The sequence below is a fragment of the Heterodontus francisci genome, chromosome 47 (genome assembly GCF_036365525.1).
Source record: "Heterodontus francisci isolate sHetFra1 chromosome 47, sHetFra1.hap1, whole genome shotgun sequence".
Lineage (NCBI taxonomy): Eukaryota > Metazoa > Chordata > Chondrichthyes > Heterodontiformes > Heterodontidae > Heterodontus > Heterodontus francisci.
Window position 1 is genome coordinate 15,750,674 of NC_090417.1, and position 26,192 is coordinate 15,776,865.

At 45.6% G+C, this 26,192-nt stretch overlaps 1 protein-coding gene across 1 annotated transcript in view; it reads left to right on the forward strand.

The window, feature by feature from the left end:
• bin3 (bridging integrator 3) overlaps window positions 1-26,192 on the forward strand; it is a 129,764-nt gene that overhangs the window by 26,745 nt on the left and 76,827 nt on the right. Inside the window, exons 3-5 of the mRNA XM_068023488.1 lie at window positions 22,397-22,437; window positions 22,682-22,743; window positions 25,802-25,938. Of these exons, the coding sequence (XP_067879589.1) occupies window positions 22,397-22,437; window positions 22,682-22,743; window positions 25,802-25,938 (240 nt within the window). The remainder of the gene's footprint in view (window positions 1-22,396; window positions 22,438-22,681; window positions 22,744-25,801; window positions 25,939-26,192) is intronic.

Consider the following 26,192-nt stretch of genomic DNA (forward strand, 5'->3'; position numbering starts at 1 on the left):
TTAGATAATGAGCTTTTTTATTCTTCCTGCCTAAATGGACAATTTCCCACTTTCCCACATTCTCCTCCATTTGCCAGGTCTTTGCCCACTCACTTAACCTATCTGTATCCCGTTGTAGCCGCCTTATGTCCTGTTCACAACTTACTTTCCTACCTATCTTTGCGTCATCAGTACATTTAGTAACCATACCTTCGGTCCCTTCATCTAAGTCATTTATATAAATTGTAAAAAGTTGAGGCGACAGCACAGATCCCTGTGGCACACCACTCATTACATCTTGCAAACCAGGAAATGACCCATTTATGCCTACTCTCTGTTTCCTGTTAGCTAGCTAATCTTCTATCCATGACAATATGTTACCCCCGACACCATGAGCTTTTATTTTCTGCAATAACCTTTGATGTGGCACCTTATCAAATGCCTTCTGGAAATCTAAGTACAATACATCCCCCTTTATCCACCACACATGTCACTTCAAAGAACTCCAATAAATTGGTTAAACATGATTTCCCCCTGATAATACCATGTTGACTCTGCCTGATTATCTTGAATATTTCTAACAGCCATGCTATAACCTCTTTCATAATAGCTTCGAACATTTTCCCTCTGACATGTTGAGCTTACTGGCCTGCAGTTTCCTGCTTTCTGCCTCCCTCCCTTTCTGAATTAAGGAGTTACATTGGCAATTTTCCAATCGAATGGAACCTTCCCGAATCAAGGGAATTTTGGAAAATTAAAACTAACGCATCAGCTATCTCACAAGCCACTTCTTTTAAGATGAAGTCCATCAGGACCTGGGGACTTGTCAGCCCGCAGCTCCAACAATTTGCTCAGTGCCACTTCCCTGGTGATTGTAATTTTCTTGAGTTCCTCTCTGCCTGCCATTTCCTGATTGACAGCTAATACTGGGATGTTATTTGTATCCTCTACGGTGAAGACCGATGCAAAATACTTGTTCAAGTCATCTGCCTTCTCCTTATTTTCGTGCATTAATTCCCCAGACTCGCTTTCTATAGGACCAACGGTCACTTTGTTAACTCTTTTCTTTTTTAACTATCTATAGAATCACTTACCATCTGTCTTGAGATTTCCAGATAGTTTTCTTTTGCACTCTAATTTTTCCCTCCAGATTAATCTTTTCGTCATTCTTTGCTGCTTTTTATATTCTGACCAATCTTTTGACCTGCCACCCATCTTGGTACAGTAATATGCTTTTTCTTGAAGTTTGATACCATCTGTAACTTTTTTAGTTAACCATGGATGGTGGGTCCTCCCCTTAGAATTTTTCTTCCTCACTGGTGCATCTTTGTTGATAGCTGTGAAGGCCAATCATTGCGAGGCCTTTAATATAGTCAAAACAACTTGAGGCACTTCACATCAGCAGCATGAGATAAACATTTGACACTGAGCCACTTCAAGAGAGATATTAGGGCAGACAACCAAAAGCTTGGTCCAAGAGGTAGGTTTTAAGACTGTCTAAAAATAGTCTTTTCTTTCGACAATTCCTTCTGCCCGCTCCTGCAGAAACTGACGGTTGCTGGGTTATGTCCCTCCGACCAACTTTATACCTCAGCCAAGTGAGCATTCCTCATGTGAGCCCACTGAGTAATGAGAGGTGTTTGAGAGACCCACAGCTTTTCTCCAGCATTCACACTTGGAACAAGGTGTGCGTTATTTGAAGCTTTCTGTTGCTGTCAGGTCAGGAGCAGAAACCTTGCCTGATTTATTCTGTCTTCACCAGAGATGATGTGGACAACTTCAGTTCCCCTTATCCAGTAAACGCAGAAAGCAGGGGGAAAGAAAATCCCTCAACTGTGAAGCTCGAATAGGGAGATTAAAGGTGGTTTCACTATTTCTTTTGAACTGCTTCAATATTTTTCTGTTATTTCTGCATTTGGCGATTGTGCTTCAGTCTGCTGTTTTTCTTTTTAATATCTGCAGCAAGGTACCAAGACTTGTCATCCACCTGGAGCCAACATTTTACGGCCTGCGCGACCATTGGTGCATGGAGTAGGATCTCTCTCTCTCTCTCTCTCTCTCTCTCTCTCTCTCTCTCTCTCTCTCCCCTCTCTCTCTCTCTCACTCCCCCTCTCTCTCACTCCCCCTCTCTCTCACTCCCCCTCTTTCTCACTCTCCCTCTCTCTCACTCTCCCTGCTCCCTCTCTCCCTGCCCCCTCTCTCTCTCTCTCTCTTTCTCTCTCCCCTCTCTCTCTTTCTCTCTCCCCTCTCTCTCTTTCTCTCTCCCCTCTCTCTTTCTCTTTCCCCCCTCTCTCTTTCTCTCTCCCCCCTCTCTCTTTCTCTCTCCCCCCTCTCTCTTTCTCTCTCCCTCTCTCTCTTTCTCTCTCCCCTCTCTCTCTTTCTCTCTCCCCTCTCTCTCTTTCTCTCTCCCCTCTCTCTCTGTCTCTCTTTCTCTCTCCCCTCTCTCTATTTCTCTCTCTTTCTCTCTCTTTCTCTCTCCCCTCTCTCTCTTTCTCTCTCTCTCCCTCTCTCTTTCTCTCTCCCCCTCACTCTCTCTCTCCCCCCTCTCTCTCACCCCCCTCTCTCTCACCCCCCTCTCTCTCACCCCCCTCTCTCTCTCCCCCCTCTCTCTCCCCCCCTCTCTCTCTCCCCCCTCTCTCTCTCCCCCGTCTGTCTCTCCCTCCCCCGCTCTCTCTCCCTCCCCCGCTCTCTCTCCCTCCCCCGCTCTCTCCCCCTCCCCCGCTCTCTCCCCCTCCCCCGCTCTCTCCCCCTCCCCCGCTCTCTCCCCCTCCCCCGCTCTCTCCCCCTCCCCCGCTCTCTCCCCCTCCCCCGCTCTCTCCCCCTCCCACGCGCTCTCCCCCTCCCACGCGCTCTCTCTCTCCCCCTCCCCCACTCTCTCCCCCTCCCCCACTCTCTCCCCCTCCCCCACTCTCTCCCCCTCCCCCACTCTCTCCCCCTCCCCCACTCTCTCCACCTCCCCCACCCTCTCACTCTCCCGCTCTCTCCCCCTCCCGCTCTCTCCCCCTCCCGCTCTCTCCCCCTCCCGCTCTCTCCCCCTCCCGCTCTCTCCCCCTCCCGCTCTCTCCCCCTCCCGCACTCTCCCTCTCCCGCACTCTCCCTCTCCCACACTCTTCCTCTCCCACTCCCTGGCTCCCCACTCTCACTCCTCCCTCTCTCTCTCTATCCCCCACCGCCCCATCTCCCTCCCTCTCTGTAATAAAAATAAGAAATGCTGGAACCACTCAGCAGGTCTGGCAGCATCTGTGGAAAGAGAAGCAGAGTTAATGTTTCGGGTCAGTGACCCTTCTTCGGAACTGACAAATATTAGAAAAGTCACAGATTATAAGCAAGTGAGGTGGGGGTGGGGCAAGAGATGACAAAGGAGAAGGTGCAGATTGGACCAGGCCACATAGCTGACCAAAAGGTCACGGAGCAAAGGCAAACAATATGTTAATGATGTGTTGAAAGACAAAGCATTAGTACAGATTAGCTGTTAATACACTGAATATTGAACAGCAGCAAGTGCAAACCTGAAAAAAAACAGTGGGTAAGCAAACTGAACAAACTAAGATGAAATGAAAAAAATGCAAAAAAAGATTGTAAAAAAATGTAAAAAAGAATGTAAAAAAAAAGAGAAAGAAAAAAAGAACTAAAAATGAAAGTAAAATGGGGGCTGTCAGGCTCTGAAATTTTTGAACTCAATGTTCAGTCCGGCAGGCCTGTAGTGTGCCTAATCGGTAGAATGAGATGCTGTTCCTCGAGCTTGCGTTGATGTTCACTGGAACACTGCAGCAATCCCAGGACAGAGATGTGAGCATGAGAGGCAGGGGGGGAGTGTTTGAAATGGCAAGCAACCGGAAGCTCAGGGTCCTGCTTACGGACTGAGCGGAGATGTTCCGCAAAACGGTCACCCAGTCTGCGCTTGGTCTCCCCAGTGTAGAGGAGACCACACTGTGAGCAGCGAATACAGTATACTGCATTGAAAGAAGTACAAGTAAATCACTGCTTTACCTGAAAGGAGTGTTTGGGGCCTGGGATAGTGAGGAGAGAGGAGGTAAATGGGCAAGTATTACACCTCCTCCCTCTCTGTCTCAGCTCAGATGTTTATCGGCAGACTTGGGCTGGAGGAGAGCTGTAGCACTGTCCAGGCTGAGGCTGGGGGATGCAGATGTGGAGTGGGGGCAGGGGAAGGGGAGGTGTGGTGGGGCTGGAGTGCAGCTGGGATGGTTTCCAGTGGAGAGCTATGGGGTTGGGGCCAGCATGGCCAGGCAGAGCCATCAGCTTCGTGTGAGGAGTGGTTTCTGTCTGTATGGGCTTATCGCCCGTCTCACTTTCAGGCCTCAGTACCTTGGATCTGAATTTGGTTGGGCCTGGAGTCTCGCGTTCCAGCCCGTGGCTGTTCTTCCTGCTTACAGGCTAAGTTCCACCCAGAGTTGAGGCTGTTGATCTTTTTATTCCATGTTATCCAAGAGTATACAGTGGGGTGGAAAAGGATCTTGCGTTGTGGCTGCACATCGCATTAAATTCTGCTTTGGAGCAGAACATAACAGCTATTTTATAACTGAACCAATCAGAAGTTACACCACAGAGGTGGTTCTGGGACATGATCGATGCTGGGGTCTGATGGACATCTGTGGAATCTGAAACATGAGAATGTGTAGCCTTGGCCTTGGCCTCGGGCTTTCGGATCCAATTTTTAAATGTCTCTGACACACAGCGCTGAACTCACATGGACCTGAGACTTGTAATCGTGCTCGCTCACCTCCCAAACCATTGTATATGAGCAGCCCAGTCCAAAGAGCAGTGCTGTGGTGCAGCAGGGGGACAGGGTGAGCAATTATTGGACCAATTGGCGGTGCAAGAGAATTGAAAAATAATCTGGAAACAGCGGTAAACCTAATCAGAGTGAGAAAGTTGGCTAGTATTGCAGGTAAATATGGACACTTGTTAAATGAAATCTTCCACAAAGCATTTTTTTTTAATGCACTTGGAATTTGATTGTTGAAAGAAACAACTCACCTACAAATGCATTAAGAATGAGCGATAACTCAAAGCTCGATTATTACACCAGGTACAAAAGGAAATGTAAATGAGTGCATGGTAAATTTAGGTTCACTATGTATTGGGTAGGATGCACAGAGGTGTACTCAAAGGATGAGTTTTATGAGGCCATATTCTGTTGCTTTTTTTCCCTTCATCTTTTTTCATTTGCATGAGTGAGGAAGTGTGTTGACACATTGTGACAAAAGGTCATCGACCTGAAATGTTCACTGTTTCTCTCCGCACAGACACTGCCAGACCTGCTGAATATTTACAGCAGTTTCTGTTTTTGTTAATGCGTATTAACAGACCTGCAGCAGGTAGAACCTTCCTCATGCTTTAATGCAATTCTATCTGTCTGGACAGAGCTCCTTTGCCCCTGGCATGGTGTGACATTGAACTAATTGTGCATCTGGTTTCTCTCTTGTTCTGGCTGCTCAGTTTCTGCTGGCAAAGGAACTGAAACACATATCACAGCAAGTCCTCTGAGAAGAACCCCGATCTGAAATGGCTGCACGTGTCAAGAACTTTTGAGGAGCTGTATTCTCCTTCCCATAACATGTTTAAATATTGATCGATATCTGAAGGTTCAAGCAGTGAGAAATACCATACTGAGAGTAGTATGATCTTTTCGGGATATTTTATCAGAATTAGCTGTCACTTGTATGTTGTTTTCATATTGTTTTAATTCTTTTCTTGTGGTAGTGAAGATGACAGATTGAATAGCATAAGAAATAGGAGCAGGAGTAGGCCATACATCCCCAAGAGCCTACTGCCCCATTCAATAAGATCATAGCTCAACTTCCACCTCAAGTCCATTTTCCTGCCCTGTCCTCATATCCTTTGATTCCCTTAGTGTCTGAAAATGTATCGATCTGATTACTCTAGGTCAAGTCGGCATAAGGAGGGAGGAAGTGTTGGGTATTCTAAAAGGCATTAAGGTGGACAAGTCCCCAGGTCCGGATGGGATCTATCCCAGGTTACTGAGGGAAGCGAGAGAGGAAATAGCTGGGGCCTTAACAGATATCTTTGCAGCATCCTTAAACACGGGTGAGGTCCCGGAGGACTGAAGAATTGCTAATGTTGTCCCCTTGTTTAAGAAGGGTAGCAGGGATAATCCAGGTAATTATAGACCGGTGAGCCTGACGTCAGTGGTAGGGAAGCTGCTGGAGAAGATACTGAGGGATAGAATCTATTCCCATTTGGAAGAAAATGGGCTTATCAGTGATAGGCAACATGGTTTTGTGCAGGGAAGGTCATGTCTTACCAACTTAATAGAATTCTTTGAGGAAGTGTCAAAGTTGATTGATGAGGGAAGGGCTGTAGATGTCATATACATGGACTTCAGTAAGGCGTTTGATAAGGTTCCCCATGGTAGGCTGATGGAGAAAGTGAAGGCGCATGGGGTCCAGGGTGCACTAGCTAGATGGATAAAGAACTGGCTGGGCAACAGGAGACAGAGAGTAGCAGTGGAAGGGAGTTTCTCAAAATGGAGACGTGTGACCAGTGGTGTTCCACAGGGATCCGTGCTGGGACCACTGTTGTTTGTGATATACATAAATGATTTGGAGGAAAGTATCGGTGGTCTGATTAGCAAGTTTGCAGACGACACTAAGATTGGTGGAGTAGCAGATAGTGAAGGGGACTGTCGGAGAATACAGCAGAATATAGATAGATTGGAGAGTTAGGCAGAGAAATGGCAGATGGAGTTCAATCAGGGCAAATGCGAGGCGATGCATTTTGGAAGATCCAATTCAAGAGTGAACTATACAGTAAATGGAAAAGTCCTGGGGAAAGTTGATACACAGAGAGATTTGGGTGTTCAGGTCCATTGTTCCCTGAAGGTGGCAACGCAGGTCACTAGAGTGGTCAAGAAGGCATACGGCATGCTTTCCTTCATCGGACGGAGTATTGAGTACAAAAGTTGGCAGGTCATGTTACAGTTGTATAGGACTTTGGTTCGGCCACATTTGGAATACTGCGTGCAGTTCTGGTCGCCACATTACCAAAAGGATGTGGATGCTTTGGAGAGGATGCAGAGGAGGTTCACCAGGATGTTGCCTGGTATGGAGGGCGCTAGCTATGAAGAGAGGTTGAGTAGATTCGGATTATTTTCATTAGAAAGACGGAGGCTGAGGGGGAACCTGATTGAGGTGTACAAAATCATGAGAGGTATAGACGGGGTGGATAGCAAGAAGCTTTTTCCCAGAGTGGGGGATTCAATTACGAAGGGGTCACGAGTTCAAAGTGAGAGGGGAAAAGTTTAGGGGAGATATGCGTGGAAAGTTCTTTACGCAGAGGGTGGTGGGTGCCTGGAACGCGTTGCCAGCGGAGGTGGTAGACGCGGGCACGATAGCGTCTTTTAAGATGTATCTAGACAGATACATGAATGGGCAGGAAGCAAAGAGATACAGACCCTTAGAAAATAGGCGACATGTTTAGATAGAGGATCTGGATCGGCGCAGGCTTGGAGGGCCGAAGGGCCTGTTCCTGTGCTGTAATTTTCTTTGTTCCTTCTTTGTTCTTTCTTTGATCTCAGTCTTGAAAATACTCAACGATTGAGCAACCCCAGCTCTTGGGGTTACAGGTTCACAATCTCTGAGTGAAGAAATTACACGGAAATGGCCGACTCCATATCCCGAGGCTCTGCAGCCAGGGGGCTCTGGTGTCAACACCAGCTATTCGACATAACTTTAATGACCAAGAGTAGAAGTTTACTGAGAGCTATTTGATCTGGTAAATAGTGGGCAATGGTCACATATACTTGTTAAAATGCTGGACAGGATGATAAAGAGCAGCACTGTACTGATTTGTTGTGACATAAATGGGAGTATCACAACTCGGCAAACAGCATGGTTTTCTTCATGGTGAAAACAAATCTTTTGCTTTAGGCAAGTGCTGATAAATATCAGCTTTGTTAAACCACAAACCAATTAAGCTTTGCCTCTCTCAGTCCACAGTATTGGCAAATCTTTAATTAAATGGGCGCAATGCAGTTGCTTTTCCAGTCTGTTAAGAAATCCCAGGCAAATAACAATGTCAGTGTCAACCAAAGCCATCGAATACCCAGGTTATTTAGTTTGAATTCCTGCGCAATAAACCTCAATTGAAACTCCAGCTGGCGTGCCACAAGGTCGAATGGCACGTGTTGCCACCTGGAGAGAACTTGGGAGCTTTAATGGTGTTGGAAAATTACAGGGTTGAATGTGAAATAATTCTTCTTGCAACACAGAACAAGAGAAGTTACTGGGTTTCTCTGATTATGTTAACCTGACAAGTGACTTTTTGGGTCCACTCTGGGAATATTCCTCAGTTCGATTGCAGTCAGGGCAGATTTTCCAGCCAGCATAGATCATGCTCACCAGTGTGAGGGGGTGGAAAAAAAAATTGGGCGAGGCTGCATTTCACTGAATCCTTGCTTGAATAACTGGTTTCTGATCAGTATACAATGCACATGACAGGCTGAAGCTGAACTCCCAAAAAATGGGTGAGTTGGGGTCATTGTAGAGGCAAAATGGCAGAAACGCTGCAACCAGAACTCAACCCGCCTTGAACTAATCCACTTCGGGTTTTAATGGAGGAGGGAATGTGGGACTGGTGACTAAAGCGCTCGCTGGAAGTGAGTTGGCCCTTTAAGTGTTAGAATGAAGCTGTGTGCCTTCATTTTAAAGGTGATTCTATTTTTGACACAGGCGACTGGGTTTCCCAGTCCTCTGGAAACTCGACAGCTTAAATGAGGCGAGAAGGGCTGAATCCATGAGGTGAGTGCCTTTACTGCACTGCTTGTGGGGGAAGAGGAGCAGGAGTGCTTCTCTGCTTCCTGCCCGACAAGCTACGTGGTAGATCACTCCCCCTCCACCCCTCACCACCACCACCCCCCCCCCCCCCCCCCTCACTCCAATATCGCTGGTGGAACTGCTCCCCCCCCCCCCCACCCCCACCTCCGCCAGCCCCCTGATAAAGACTGCCCAGACTACCATCTGACCCTTCCCTCACAAGTTCTCATCATTCAAGCCCACTGAGTACATGCTGGTTCTCTGGAGAGCAATACGAACAGTTCCATTCCCCTGCTCTATCCCCGTATTATTTCCCTCAAATACCCATCCAATTTGCTTTTGAAATCATTCATCATCTCTGCTTCGACCACTCTTGTAGGCAGTGAGTTCCAGGTGATGACCACTTGCTGCTTAAAAAAAGGTGTTCCTCACATTTCCCATGCATCTTTTGCCCCAAACCTTAAATCTATGTCCCCAAGTCCTTGTACCATCAGCTAATGGGAACAGCTTTTCTTTGTCTATCTGATCTAAACCAGTCAGAACCTTGTACACCTCAATCAAATCTTCCTCAATCTCCTTTGCTCCAAGGAGAACAGTCCAAGCTTCTCCAACCTAACCTTGTAACTAAAATCCTCATCCCTGGAACCATTCTGGTAACTCTCCTCTGCACCTTCTTGTACAGCCTGGCAAAAAAGGATCTGCTGATCCTTAGTATGTCAGACTGCGATGATGTCCTCTTCCTTCAGTCTGCTGATCACAGAGCTCTTTCAGTGTACCTTTTGGAAGAAGAAACACAAGCATGTTTCATCCTGCTCTGCAGAACGGACTCTGGACTGCAAGATGATCTTGGAGCCCTACACGGCAAAGAGCGAGGCCTGATGGCTCTTCACCTCCTGGCGATCCTCCTTGACATCAGCCCACATCGACTGCAGCAAGAGCAGGTTCTGCATGCTTTTCTGGAGTCGGGTCATTTCCTTCTGTCTCTCTCTCTCTCTTTCTCTCTCTCTCTCCCTGTCTCGCCTTCTGAGCACCTTTGAGGATGAAGAGCCTCTTTATGTTCGTCTTGATCGGTTCTCTCCGGTGTGTTTGGGACTCAGAGGGGTTTCATGCTTCTCCAACCTTGGTAATCCCTTTTGAGTTCATCAGTGTTCTCTGGGTGAACAGTTTTACATTCAGTTTCCATGTTCCCCTGCCAACTCTGGTCGTCCTCGAAGTGACAGTCTGCCAGTAGCAGGCAGTGGTCAAAGCAAAATAATGGGGGAAGTGAGAGTGGAAATTTCAGAGGCACTGGCCATATTTTTCCAGTCTTCCTTAGACTCGGGCGGTGCCAGAGAAGTCGAGAATTGCAAACTGCTCTCTCAACAACTTCTGTCGCCTTCAATGACTTGTGCATATGTGCACCCAGGTCCCTCTGCTCCTGCACCCCTTTAGAATTGCACCTTATGTTTTATATTGTCTCTCCATGTTCTTCCTACCAAAATGAATCACTTCACATTTCTCCGCATTGAACTTCATCTTGTTCAAAACAAGGATGTAAAGATAAGTCCAGCAACTACAGGCCAGTCAGTTTAACTTTGGTGGTTGGGAAACATGTAGAAATAAGAAGTCGGGACCAAATTAATAGTCACATGGACAAATGCGGGTTAATTAAGGGAAGCCAACATGGATTCGTGAAGGGAAAACCATGTTTAACGAACTTGATAAGAGTTTTTTGAAGAGGTAACAGAGAGGGTTTATGAGTGCGATTCTGTTGATGTGGTGTACATGGACTTTCAAAAGGCATTTGATACAGTGCCACACAACAGACTTCTGAGCAAACATGTAGCTCATGGAATAAAAGGGACAGTAGCAACATGGATACGAAATTGGCTGAGTGACAGGAAAGAAAGAGTAGTGGTTCATGGATGTTTTTCGGGCTGAAGGAAGGTTTGTAGTGGAGTTCCCCAGGGATCAGTGTTGGGACCCTTGCTTTTCCTGATATATATTGATGACCTAGACCTTGTTGTAGAGGGCACAGTTTCAAAGTTTGTAGATGATAGGAAACTTGGAAGCATTGTGAACTGTGAGGAGGATAGTGTTGAACTTGAAAAGCTCACAGAGAAGTTGGTGGAATGGGCGGATAAGTGGCTTATGAAATTTAATGTAGAGAAATTTTTAGTGAGTCATTTTGGTTGGAAGAACATGGAGAGACAATATAAAATCAAGAGTACAATTCTGAAGGGGGTGCAGGAGCAGAGGGACCTGAGTGTACACATGCATAAGTCACTGAATGTGGCAGGACAGGTAAAGAGGTTAGATAATAAATCAGACAGTATCCTGGGCTTTATTAAAAGGGGCAAAGAGTACAAGAGCAAGTAAGTTATGTTGAACTTGTCTAAGACACTAGTTTGTCCTCAGCTGGAGTTTTGTGTCCAATTCTGGGCGCCGCAGTTCAGGAAAGATGTGAGGGCAGTGGAGAGAGTACAGAAAAGATGGGTTCCAGGGATGAGGAATTTCAGTTATGAAGATAGATTGGAGAAGTTAGGACTGTTTTCCTTGGAGAAGAGAAGGCTGAGAGGTGATTCAAAATCATGAGTGGTCTGGACAGAGTGGACAGGGAGAAACTGTTCCCACTTGTGACAGGATCGAGAACGAGAGGGCACAGATTTAAAGTGATTGGCATAAGAAGCAAAAGTGACATGAGGAAAAAGATTCTTCCCGCAGCGAGTGGTTAGGATCTGGAATGCACTACCCGGGAGTGTGGTGGAGGCAGGTTCAATTGAGGCTTTCAGATTGTTATCTGAAAATGAAGAATGTGCAGGGCTGCAGGGAGAAGGCAGGGAATGGTATTCGGTCAATTGCTCATTTGGAGAGCTGGTGCGGACACGACAGGCTGAATGGTCTTCTTCTGCACTGTAACGATTCTGTGAAGAACTTGATGTTGGTGGATCTGACAGCAAATGCTCGGGACCCATCTGGTCTTGACCAGATATATCAATGCTACGCTCTGTCTGCTGAAGATGTCGTGCAGCGTGGCATCTTTTACTGTTTCCATCAGGAGTCTGAACGTGGCATCCATTTGATTGTAGACCCTGCTGAATTGTCCAATAATAAGGAATTAATGGAATTTTGGCATCTATTGCTGAAGGAATAGAGTATAAAAGTAGGGAAGTGTTGCTGCAACTGTACAAGGCACTGTGCAACTGTACTGTGAGACTGCACCTGGAGTATTGTGTGCAGTTTTGGTCCCCTTACTTGAAGAGGGATGTAGTTGCATTGGAGGCAGTTCAGAGGAGGTTCACTAGATTGATTCCAGAGATGAGGGGTTTGTCTTGTGAAGAGAGATTGAACAGCCTTTACTCTCCAGAGTTTAGAAGAATGAGAGGAGATCTAATTGAGGTATTTAAGATGATGAAGGGGATTGACAAAGTAGACGTAGAGAGGATGTTTCCTCTGGTGGGGCAATCTAGAACGAGAGGTCATAATTTTAGGAGAAGGGGTAGCAGATTTAAAACAGAGATGAGGAAAAATTACTTCTCTCAAAGGGTCGTGAGTCTGTGAGTGCGGTGGATGCCGGGACATTGGGTAAATTTGAGGAGATAGATAGATTTGTAGTCATGGGTTGAAGGATTATGGAGAACGGGCAGGAAAGGGGAGTTGAGGCCGGGATGAGATCAGCCATGATCGTATTGAATGGCGGAGCAGGTTTGAGGGGCTGAATTGCCTACTCCTGCTCCGAGTTCCTATGTCCAGCTGCATCGATGATGCAATTGACGTCACTGCCTAGAATGACCGGCCTGGATGTCGCCAGCAGCAGTGGGAGCTGCTGGAGGACGGTCTTTTGGTACCTTCCGTCTCATGCGTGGAGACGACCACCCACCGCCTCCTTAACTTTGGAGATGGTGAAGTTGCCTCCCTGCAGCAGAATACCCAGGCCCGAGGAACGGGAATCATGTCCCCCGTCACCCACCTCCCTTTTTCCCTTCCCTATCTTTTCTGAACATTTTGTATCCTTGAATATTAAGCTCCCAGACCTCACCACTTTTAAGCCACCTTTCTGTTAGTGCGGCTACATCATTTTCCCACATGGCTATTTGTGCTTGTAGCTCATCAACCTTATTGCACTCACTTTGTGGGTTTACATGCTTGCATTGTAAACCTGTCTTTGTATTTCTCTAGTCCATCTTAGTCTGCTCCTATCTAATATGGTACTAGTTCCTTTTCTAGTACTATCCAACACTCTCACTTTTCTATGCACCTTATTCCTCTTTTCCACTTCTGGTTTCTCTGCCATTTAGTTTAAACCCTCCCCAACCACACTAGTGAACTTGCCCACAAGAACATTGCTCCCAGTCCTGTTGAGGTGTAACCCGAGCCTTTTGATTAGATGCCCCCTGCCCCAGAACTGGTCCCAGTGTCCCAGGAATCTGAAGCCTTCCCTCCTGCACCATGCCTCAAGCCACGCATTGATACTCCCTGTCTTGCTATTTTTACTCACTTGCGGGTGGCATTGGCAGTGATCCAGTGGCAATGTCAGAATTCACTCCCAAAGACCGACTCATTTCCCTGCCGCAGTAGCTGCTGGGTAAACAGCCCTCCATTCTGCCAGAACCAATTCTATCAAAAACTGTGTAGCCCTGACCTGCATGCACTCACCTCCTGAGAATTTGGGGGCAAGAAGGGAAGCCACGTGCAAAATGAAACTCGATGTAAGTTCCAGATTAAACAGCTTTGCAGCTGGCTGTGCCTGTGTTTTATGTTGTAAAAGCTGCATGGTCTTTGACCTCCTTATCTCGAGAGACAATGGGTAAGTGCCTGGAGGTGGTCAGTGGTGTATGGAGCAGCGCCTGGAGTGGCTATAAAGGCCAATTCTAGAGTGACAGGCTCTACCACAGGTGTTGCAGAAAAATTTGTTTGTCGGGGCTGTTACACAGTTGGCTCTCCCCTTGTGCCTCTGTCTTTTTTCCTGCCAACTACTAAGTCTCTTCGACTCGCCACACTTTAGCCCCGTCTTTATGGCTGCCCGCCAACTCTGGCGAACGCTGGCAACTGACTCCCACGACTTGTGATCAATGTCACAGGATTTCATGTCGCATTTGCAGACGTCTTTAAAGCGGAGACATGGACAGCCGGTGGGTCTGATACCAGTGACGAGCTCGCTGTACAATGTGTCTTTGGGGATCCTGCCATCTTCCATGCGGCTCACATGGCCAAGCCATCTCAAGCGCCATTGACTCAGTAGTGTGTATAAGCTGGGGATGTTGGTCGCCTCGAGGACTTCTGTGTTGGAGATACGGTCCTGCCACCTGATGCCAAGTATTCTCCGGAGGCAGCGAAGATGGAATGAATTGAGACGTCGCTCTTGGCTGACATACGTTGTCCAGGCCTCGCTGCCATAGAGCAAGGTACTGAGGACACAGGCTTGATACACTCGGACTTCTGTGTTCCGTGTCAGTGCGCCATTTTCCCACACTCTCTTGGCCAGTCTGGACATAGCAGTGGAAGCCTTTCCCATGCGCTTGTTGATTTCTGCATCTAGAGACAGGTTACTGGTGATAGTTGAGCCTAGGTAGGTGAACTCTTGAACCACTTCCAGAGCATGGTCGCCAATTTGGGGGTAAGAAGGGAAGCCACGTGCAAAATGAAACTGGGTGTAAGTTCCAGATTAAACAGCTTTGCAACTGGCTGTGCCTGTGTTTGAAGTTGTAAAAGCTGCATGGTACATTGAAGGCTATCCACTGTTTGTAATTTGAGTGTCCAGGGTTTCTGGATGCCTCTTGTATATTTCAGCACATCACTCATTTGGGTGTCTCATTAATGGGGTACAGTCGCACAATGGTTATGTTGCTGCATTTGTACTTGAGGCCTGCACTCATGATTCAGAGATGGGTTCAAATCCCCCCATGGCATCTGGGGAATTGATTTGTTCAATTATTCAACAAATGTGGGATAAAATGCTAATATATGAAGCTCCCAGATGATTTTAAAAACACATCTGGTTCTCCATAATAAGAGCAAAATACTGCAGATGCTGGAAATCTGAAATAAAAACAGGAAGTGCTGGAAAAACTCAGCAGGTCTGGCAGCATCTGTGGAGAGAAGAAGCAGAGTTAACGTTTCAGGTCAGTGACCCTTCTTCAGAACTGGCAGATAGAAGAAATGTAGAAGATTTTAAGCAAGTAAAATGGGGGTGGGGCAAGAGATAACAGAAGAGAAGGTGTTGATAGGACAAGGTCACAGAGAATAGCTGACCAGAAGGTCATGGAACAAAGGCAAACAATATGTTAATGGTGTGCTGAAAGACAAAGCATTAGTCCAGATAGGGTGTTAATGGACTGAAAACTGAACAGCCACAAGCACAAGCATGAAAAAAAAACACAGTGGGTCGGCACAGTAGAAACAAACCGAACAAACTAAAATAAAATAAACACAAAAAAATAAAAGAAAAAATAACTAAAGATAAAAGTAAAATGGAGGGCCTGTCAGAGCATGACGGGCCCTCCATTTTACTTTTAACTCTGCTTCTCTCTCCACAGAAGCTGCCAGACCTGCTGAGTTTTTCCAGCACTTTCTGTTTTTATTTCTGGTTCACCAATGTCCTTTGGAGAAGGAAATCTTCCGTCCATAGCCAGTCATGTCCATATATGACCCCAGACCCACTACAATGTGGTTGACTTCACGGCCCTCTGAAATGCCTAGTTAGCCACTCATTGTATTCAGGAAGGCAGCTCACCACCACCACCACCACCACCGCCACCTTTAGGGAAATGTAGGGTGGCCTTGCCAGCAACACCTAAATCCTGTGAAGGAATTAAAAGAATTTTCTTTTTTTGCAGGAGTCTGTTTTATTTGGTCGGTCTGTTTGTACAGTTTTTACTGTACTGTGTCCCACTATGTTACTTTCTGAAAGTCTGCATGAATCAATGCTTTTGCTTCTGCTATCTCCCTGGAGACCCTGTTTCGTGGATTAACCACTGGCTCTGAAAGAAGTGAATCTACAGATTAGTTTTGAACCTGCTTCCACCACCCCCCTCTTAGTGAGATGCACATTAGTCATCATGTCATTTACTGATCTGGCTGAGAATGTGCTTGCCTCTTTTTTTTATTCGGGGCTTTGAAGGAATAAGTATCTAAAATAGTGTTATTGGATTGCTTTGCGCTTTCCTTCATGTTTGGAGTTTCTGAAGAGATGAAGAAGAGGATGAAAGAACATAACATAGGAGCACCAAAGCATGTCCACCATGTACAAGGCACATTAGGAGTGTGATGGAATACACACCACTTCGCTGGATGGGTGCAGCTCCGATCATCATGAAGAAGTTTGACACCATCCAGGACAAATCAGCCCGCTTGATTGGCACCCATCCACCACCTTCAACTTTCACTCCCTCCACCACCGACGCACTGTGGCAGCAGTGTGTACCATTTCCAGGATGCACTGCAGCGACGCACCAAGGCTTCTTAGACAGCACCTTCCGGACCCATGACCTCTAACCCCGAGAAAGACAAGGGCAGCAGCTGCATGGGACCGCCGCCTTCTGCAGGTTCCCCTCCAAGTCCCACACCGTCCGGACTTGGAACTATATCGCCGTTCCTTCAGCGTCGCTGGGTCAAAGTCCTGGAACTCCCTTCCTGACAGTACTGTGGGTGTACCTCCACCATACGGACTGCAGTGGTTCGAAAAGTTGGCTCAAGGGTACTGAGGGATGGGCAGTAAGTGTTGGTTATGCCTGTGACGCTCACATCCCAAGAATGAATTAAAAAAAGAAACTTGATGCCAACTGTTTTTGGTCCCACCTTCTCCAGTTGAAAAGTCAATTGGAAATGTTGAAGGTTTCAAGTGTCTGTACATGACAGCCATGAATGACTGTGCACCTATTGCTTTCTGGACACATCTTTGCAAGTGCAAAGGCAACACTAATTCAGCTTTTAAGCTTTAGTTAGAAAACCTATCATCGGGCATTATGGTCGTGCGTTTCAAGCTATGAGTGAGCTTTAAATTTCTACAGTACAGCAACAACTCCATTTCTTTGTTGTAAAGCACCATGTGATGTCCTGGGAGGTCAAGAAAGGAACAAAACTTGCTTTAAATTTGTCTGAGTGCTTTCTGTGTTCCAGCAGCCAAGAGTATTGGGAGAAATCTTTTGTTGTGCCTCCCTTTACCCATTTGCTTATTGTAGGAAAAGCTAGGTTGCAGATGCTCTCAAGATGAGCAAGCTGCTTGCTCCAGAGCACATGGTATACAGGGCCAGCACTGGATCATTAAGGAATGAATTACCCTCCGCAGCCAAGTTAAATTTTTGGCCTGGGTAAGTGGCAGGTACCTGGAGAAGGCTCACAAAATAGAGTTAAAATCGTCAAATCTTACAGAACGGAAGGCGGTCACTTGACCCATCATCCGTGTGCCAGCTCTGTGAAAGACCTGTCCCCTCCTCTTTCCCCATCTCCTTCAAGGACTTTTAATTTCCTTTTGAAAGTTACCAGTGAATTTGCTTCTGTTGCCCTTTCACATCGTGCATTCCAGATCATCATAACTCACTACATCAAAACAAAAATTCTCCTCATCTCACCTCTGCCTCTTTTTCTAATTATGTTAAATTTGTGTCCTCTGGGACCAACCCTCCTGCCACTGGGAACAACTTCTCTTTTTCTTTACTCTGTCAAAACCCATCATGATTTGGCAACCATTTCTTCAAGTCTTCTTTCACTATAATTATGCAATGTCAGGGCTATCTACATTTCCCACTTTGTTCCTCAATTATCATGTTGTCACCAGTGATTATGTTTCTGACATTTGTAAATGTCACAATAGATGGAGTTGGTGATTATTGTTACTGCCACACTGATCACTGTGAATGGCCAACCCTCAATACTGTGAATGATTCATCGATCTGAGTATTCAGCAGGTCATATCACGTCGTCTGAATCATCCAGGCTGGAATGAAAATAGTTCTTTTGAGTGCCAGCACTGGTGCTGATTGGGCCACAGAAAATTTGCTTCTGTATCATTTCACTGGTAAGAGACATTCCAACCCTCAAGGTGCACGTTTGCAGAGATCCGGCATGACATTATTTGAAAACAATTGTACGTGATTCCTTCCAATTTTATGCATTGGATCAAAACTGGTGAAAAAGATACTCCGGTCGATGATGAATCTCTCGCAAAATTTTGAATTTATTCGGAGTTGTTTAATGAGGGCAGATTCTCCTGCTAACTTTGTCTAAAGGTCAGAATTTAACTGCTGGGACACGAGATCTGAGAATGCCTTTCAGCAAACGTTGACAGAGGTCATGTCTGCGATGAAAATTGCAGTTGGAGTCAGGCCCTATATATATCTGGAACCTGTACTGCAGCTCCTGGTGTCTACATAGATTAAAGCTAAAAGGATATTGGAGGTAGTGATCGCTGAGGAGGGTAAAAGTTTGGAAAAGTGTTGACATCCTGTGTTGGAATGAGTTGGGTTGAAAGACTGTGCACAGAGTCTTGATTACAAAAAGAGGATGGGTGGAGGTACGTAGGAAATAAACCAGCTGCTCCAGCAAGCCTGCCCCACTTAATGAAAACCCGAAAAACCCAATTTTGAAATTCCTCTCCCACCCGCTCCGTACCAGTCCAGAAGTTAACACGGAGCAACTAACAGCGATAAAGTTCCAGTCGAGAAAGGGTCTCGCTTCCCACAGAAGCTGCCGTGTAGAGAGTCAGCGCCTGCTGCATCACCTGGCAATGTATTGCACAGGTTCACTGCACTCTCGGCAAAGAAGAATTGCCCAACATCCACACAGTTTTTACTCTTAGATAGTTGAAACTCAGGTGCCCTGGTCCTCCCCAGTTTGTTAAACTGGCATCATTTATCCATTGGAATGCTATCCAGCCCTTTGAGTTTGTCGACCTCTAGCAGGTCACTGTAAGTCTACGCTGCTCTCTCATCAATTGACCAAAGGGCTGGACATTTGCAGCTTAGGAGAAGGCAGGCAGGGAAGATATTTTAGAGAGATACAGCACTGAGACAGGCCCTTTGGCCCACTGAGTCTGTGCTGACCATCAACCAACCATTTATACTCATCCTACATTAATCCCATGTCCCCTACCACATCCCCACAATTCTCCTCCCACCTCCCTACCTACACTTGGGCAATTTACAATGGCCAATTTACCTGTCAACCTGCAAGTCTTTGGCTGTGGGAGGAAACCGGAGCACCCGGCGGAAACCCACGCGGTCACAGGGAGAACTTGCAAACTCTGCACAGGCAGTACCCAGAACCGAACCCGGGTCGCTGGAGCTATGAGGCTGGGGTGCGAACCACTGCGTCACTGTTATGAGAAAGGGGGGCACAGAATACAAAAGCCCGGAAGTTTAGCTAAACCTCCAAAACATTGGTTCTAATGGCTGAAGAACTGATAGCTGAAGGACGCATATTTAAGATGATTGACAAAGGAACCAGAGGCGACGTGAGAAAAACTTGTAAATACGATGATTGGTTAGGATTTGGAATGCATCTTCTGGTAGGATGGTGGAAACATGTTCAGTCTGGACTTTCAAAAGTTAAGTAGGTCAAGACTTGGACGAAAACATTTCAAGGGTATGTAGAGAGTCTTTGCTTAAGTGCCTTCGCCTGTCCTGAAATCCTGGGCTTGGAGTGGGCTAACAGGATTCCTTTTTGAAAGAGTCAGCACAGACTTGATGGGCTGAATCTCCTCTTTCTGTGCTCCCTGATTTTCTGATTCTTAAAGATCCAGTTAATGTTGTAAAAACGCAAGTATGTTTACCACAAGTAACTCGGCCAAGTCTCCAGCTGCGCTTGCATTATATATGATGTGTACTTGTTAATGGTTGTGGACTGGTGAGCACATGAAAGATTTAGCATTCTGAGTGCCATACTGTACACAGTCTTGCAGAAATTAGTTCAAAGCTTCTTGCACAGAACCAGTTGCAAACTGTGTGGGTGCAGCAAGAAATAAACCAAGGGCAGCCGAAAACCCGAGGCCATCAATATGAAATAGTTACCAAGAAATCCAAGATGGAATTCAGGAGAAACTTCTTTACCCAGAGAGTGCTGAGAATGTGGAACTTGCTCCCACAGGGAGTGGTTGAGGTGAATAGAAGGATGAGTTGATGGGGTGAGAGGAAGAGGGGTGGGAGGAGGCTCGTGTGGAGCATAAACAGCAGCATGGACCAGTTGGGTCGAAAGGTTGTGTTGTAATTTATTTGAATTGTGCATTGATATGAGTGATGTTTGAAAAAATGTGAACTTGTTTCACAGGGTTACATTTGACCATTTGATTATCTTCTGTTTGAATGCGTTTGTTGAAGTCTTTGCTTAAATGCCTTCGCCTGTCCTGAAATCCTGGGCTTGGACTGGATATTCCGGGACTCAGTTTGGATGGTGCATCCTGAGCTAACTTGCAGGATGCCTCAGCACCAGTCAGCTGGACTGGTGGCATACTTTCTTCAGCTGCTAGCATTTCTGCCCAGGAGTAGAGTCAGAGAGTCATTTACAGCACAGAAGGAGGCCAATTGGCCCATCAAATGCATGCTGGCTCTCCATGGAGATATTCAGTCAGTCGCACTCCCCCGTTCGATCCCCACAGTCTTGCAAGTTTATTTCCTTCAAGTAGTATTTCTTGCAGAAGTACTCAAGAACAAGGGGACAAACTTCGAGTGTAAATGAGGAAAAATGTCTCTATAATTTTTAAAGTGTCTGTGTGAGGGAAAAAAGGACTAATGATAGAGCTGTTGTAGCTTTTTTTTTTTGATAAACTTCCGAAAGGTATTAAGCAGCGGGTGAGAGGAAGCTTCCTGCTGTGTCCTGGTCTTCGCCGATTCTATGTCTGACAGTGTTCCAGTCTTCCCTCTTGGCTTGGAGGAAGCACATTTGGAAGTTCAGTAACTCCTGAGTCTTGGCTGCACCGTCAGGGGGAGCTCATCATGTGGATAATAGGTCCTTGTTGAATCAGATTGGAATGCTGAAGTGATCTTCTGACATACCCGCATTCTGTTGATTACATGGAATAGAGCTGGTTGTTCAGTTAGAATCCAGAAATGACTCTGTAATAGCATATGAAGGCTCAAAGCATCCACGTAATGTTCCTCTGCGATTCTAATGGCGATGTTAACCCACTTAGAAGAAGCAATGTCCTTTTTCCATTAAGATAATATCAGAACATATTAGACAACTACATGCTAATGTTGCAAATAATGTAGTAATTTCTGTGATGCAGCCTTACGGCTTCTCAAAGCCTGAGTTCTAATGGCAATCCCCGCTCTGTGTTCATTGTTACTTTCTCTCTCCCTACTGTGGTTATTCACTATGATTTTCCAACAGTTTCTGACTGTTACGACCATGTCTGTCACTGGTGCAAAGGTTGCACATGAGTTCTGAAGCTTGTGGCAACCAGGTAAGAACTTGTCGGCATCATCTTCTGGGCATCGATACATTCAAACATATGGCTAAAATGAGGCCTGAAACTAAACTCCGAAGGATGCAAATACCTGAAAATTAACATCTCTAGCTTCCTGCTGTTAACTCTTTTCTGGGCTTGCATTTCGCCTGCTTTCACAAATGACCGCAGGAATCAGAGATCACAGTTATAATGGACTTGAGAAATTGGGCATCTATTCACCACAGCTGAGATGATTCAAGTGTGACCTGGTCGAGGTTCTCAAAATGTTGAAGGTAAACGATGATAGATGGCTGACGAGTTGACAACAAGCAGGCACAGATTTAAGGTAATGGTTAAAATAATCCCAGGGGACATGTCAGGAACTTCCTTCATGGAGAGACTGCTTAGACTGTGGAATTCCCCGTCCCAATCTGTTGTTGAAGCACCCATGAATGCTGTTCAAATGAATTAGGTAGTTGTTTTCAAGAGAGGATATGAGGGCCGAGGAGGGGGAGTGGGACTAGACGGTTCATGTGGTGAAAAACCTTGGCCGAATAGTTTGTTGCCACGCTGTAACACTGATCCTCACAACCATGTTGGTGTTCGAGACTGTTAGAGTTGTCTGGGAAGGATGGTATGGGATGACGTGGGAAACATCTGACTGAATTTCTGTTCTAAAAGGATACAAATGGCCTTGACAGATTCCCTTTCCAGCTAAACTGAAATATCCTGCAACTTCCAAGTGCATTCCAAATGAGAGCTGGTGCATATCAGTCACGAGTGGGCCTTTGAACTTGGTGACTGTGCAGTGCAAATGTTCAAGATTGTTTTCTTCGAACTGGGTATGAAATGGTTAGGATTTGGAATGCTCTGCCTAATAGGGCAGTGGAAACCGATTCAATTGTAGGCTTCAAAATGGAATTGGAGAAATGCTTGAAAGAGTGAAAATTGGAGGGCTGTGGGGAAGAGTGGGGGAGTGGGACGAACTGGATTGCTCTTCGAAAGGGTGGTACAGCCTGGGTGGATTGAATGGCCTCATTCTGTGCGGTACTATTGTATGATTCTATGGACAGGAGCCCAAGAGTAAACTGACCAGCCTGTTAATAATGCTATTGCTTTCCGTAACTTGGTGCTACGAATGCTGGCCGATCAGGTTTTGAAAGGTGGATTTTGTCCAGAGGCTGTTGCACTCTGTCATGTTGTGTCCTTTATACCTCTCGTCTTTTTGCTCATTGTTCTTTCTCTTGTTCTAAATTTGCAGGTGGAGAGAGATTTTGAGCGAGAATATGGCAAACTCCAACAGTAAGTATAAGACTTAAAATCAGGCACCAATTGAAGAAATACTTGGTTGCCTTATCAAGCTTACTCATCCTTCAGTTTGGTGTTTCTTGAGCACAATGTTTGGTTGATAGCATTGAGTTGAAATATTTCATTAAGACATCAAGTTTCAATTGTTATTTGCAATTTTTAAAAACATGCTGTTTTTCCAGTGCGCAATGTTGATCAACTTCTGCGAATGATCACTTTTTTCCTGTTGTGTCTTTAGGCTGGAAGATCAGATTAAGAAGCTTCACAAAGATATGAGGAAAAGTACTGAAGCAGATATAGGTAGGTCGATGTGCTGCCCTGAGCAGAACTGGGAGAGATGTGGGTAATGTGGAATGCACACCTTCGAACTGCCTGCAGACAGGGAGGCAAGACCGTCTTCTCAGCACATTGACAAACATGTTTGTGTCTGAATGGCCAAAGAAGAGATAGAGGATAGAGGGGTAACACTGATGTGGAGTCTGTGCTTGAGGATAGATGGAATGAGGATTCTGTGCTCCCTTTTCATCGTGAGCACTGAACCGACAGCCACTGCATCAGCTGGCAACCTGTTGCAAAGAGGAATAGCACTCACAGAAAAGACAAACCTGATGTCTGAGCTAGTTCTTAGCTCATGTACCTTCCTCTCCAAGTCACACACCATTCTGACTTGGAACTATATCGCCGTTCCTTCACTGTCGCTGGGTCAAAATCCTGGAACTCCCTTCCTAACAACACTGAAGGTGTACCTACCCCACATGGACTGCAGCGGTTCAAGAAGGCAGCTCACCACCACCTTCTCAAGGGCAGTTAGGGATGGGCCACAAATGCTGGCCTGGCCAGCGTCGCCCACATCCCCTGAATGAATAAAAAAAAACTTCAATCATACAGGACACTGGACACCTGCTCTCCATCAAAATCGTGCCCTGAGATCTTTTTACATCCATCTGAAAGACAGCCCATCTGATAGTGCAGCTGTCCCTTAGCACTGCACTGTGTGTCAACATGGATTTTGTGCTGAAGTCTCTGGAAACTGTATTAACTCCCAACAAAAGGAAGGTTGAGCCAGCGTGATGCATCTCACCCTCTGACCTACATGTCCATTCAGCCGATGCAACACGGCTGAATCATTGAGGGCTCACTGTTACTTAGCAAGTGAAGGGGAAAGATTTCCTCCAAAACACACACGTAGGGAACCTCTAATGAATGCAAATTCCTTTTCATTGTACATTCCTGATGAGCAGTTGCAATTCCTTTGGTAACTGGTTATTTGCTTTGCAGGAACCAATTAAGGTTTAAGGCAAGAGATACCAAAGAATAAATTAAAAAGTAGGAGCTTATCAGGGAGTTGGACATGGCTGCAAGAGTTAGTTCACTGTTGATGTCATCTGCAAGACACTCGCCATACATGGAGCCATGAACTATATACACTGAAGCCGTATGTAACTGCAGATTCAAACTGAAGAACACTTGCAGCACTTGGGAACTTCACGATCGCTACTGCTTTGCACAAGCTCTTGCATCTATTATACTTTCAAAATAACATGAGAGATTTGGATGCATGTTATGTAATGGAGCTAAACGGTCACTGACAAAAAAGAAATAGTGAATGTTGCATGACTCACGCTCCAGTGATAATTGACTCTCTGCAGCTCAAGCTGGATGTTGTGTTTTTTTTTAAATGTTGGATGCTGGAAATAACACACCTTTTAATGTGTTACTTGTCTTCAGCCTGACATAGAATATGTAGCTGCCGTTGGAGAAATCAACATTTTAATGATAGGCGACTTGAAACATTCTGGATTGCACTGCCTAATTTTGTACCTGCTGCAACCAACAGAAAGCACTTGGATTTCTCTAGTGCCTTTCAGCACCTCAGAAACCCCGAAGCACTGAACAGCCAGTGAGGCACCTTTTTAGAAAGTGTAGTCACTGTACTGTAGGAAACATGGTCGCCAATTTGCACACAGCAAGCTCCCACAAGCAAGAAAGTAATAATGACCTGGTGATGTATTTTTGTGATGTTAGTTGAGTGATAAATATTGATGAGGGCACCCATGGAAAACTGCTCTGCTCTTCAAAATTGTGCAGTGGGATTTTTTTGCATCCACCTGAGATGACAGACGGGATCTCGGTTTAATGTCTCCCCTTGAAAGACAGCACCTCCAACAGTGCAGCACTCGCTCAGTACTGCACTGAATTGTCAGCCTCGATGACATGCTCAAGTCTCTGGAGTGGGGCTTCAGCCCACACACTTCTGACTCAGAGGCAACAGCGTTACCCACTGAGCCCCAACTGACATCACTATGGTAACACCATAACTGAACAGTGAAGGGGTGGGACTGTGTGTGCTGGGTTTTGTCCTGTTAATTGATGCTGACGGGATCAGATCAGGAAAGGTTGATGACAAACCTGGCACTGAATCAGAGTAATGGACTATGATTGCAATTTACTGGGTGATGTGTGAGAATTTCCAAGAGGTAACAGAAAACATGGAGCTTTGAAATGCCCTGTCGGATGCACAAATTCCATGAATACACCAGTCTCATTTTCCCCATACCTGCTGGTAAGTATTTAAAAAAAAGACTTATACATAACACAGCATTTGATTTCATTTGTTTCAGCCATGTGAATCGAGTTCCTTCTCTTCACCCACCCATCCCTACTTGACTGCAAAATAATATGGCTGTTAGTTTTGCACCTGTCCAAATGTTTCATACCATACACTTCTACTTGCTCTACTTTTTAATGCTGGGACGGCGGCTCCTTGCAAAAGGCTGTTTGCAGAACTGAAGAAGTGTTGCAAGATAGGGAAATATCAACACGCAGCTCAGGCCAGTGTTGAGTGGCTTCGTACAAAAGCCATTTCGAGGTAACTGTCTGATTGCAATGTCCATCACTCCCATCAGTCTGATAACCAGCAAACCAGGTGCAAAGGTGCAGTTTTAGACTTGGGGATTTTAAGGCAGGCTGACAGATCTCAGCTTGACTAAATCTAATCTTGCTTTCTGTTGAAGACAGTTGTATTAAGCATGAATCTTCTGCACAGCATCAAAGAAAATGGATAATTAATAGATCAATTATAATTCATATTTTAAGCTTAATAGTGGGTGAATGGTTATCACATTATCATCACATTTCTGTGCTATTTCAGTGGAGACATTAACCCATTTAGAATAGTGGATGGAGGAATGATATATGAAGAAATTAAGTGATCATCAACTCATCTCAGCAACAGTCATTTTTACCTTCACATTGAAGAATAATCACATGGGACTGGATGATGTTTATGACGATAGGTGTTGTCTTCTTATTGGTGGCTTGTTTTTTTTTAAAACAAGGACTCTATTATTCCTTTCAGCAATGTCTAAGTCAGCGGTGAAAATTTCTTCAGATCTGCTGACGAACCCATTGTGTGAACAAGATCAGATGTTTATGGAGACGGTGACGGCTATGGACACTGCCATGCGGAGAATGGATGCCTTCAATCAGGAAAAGGTTTGTACTTTCTTTGCACATCGACAGGACATGTCAGAAATGGCATCATCCCTTAAGACAGCAGTGAGGCAGTTTAGTGGTGGTAGTGCAGGATTCGTAACCCAGAAGTTGTCAATCCTGTTTCAACAGGTTGTGAAATCCAGATTCTGATGGTTCTTGGATTGGCACAACTTGAAACCGACCATGAAAGATGCTGTACTTGTGTAAAAAAAAAAAAACACCTTGTTCATGGATGCCCTGGGGATTTTTCTACA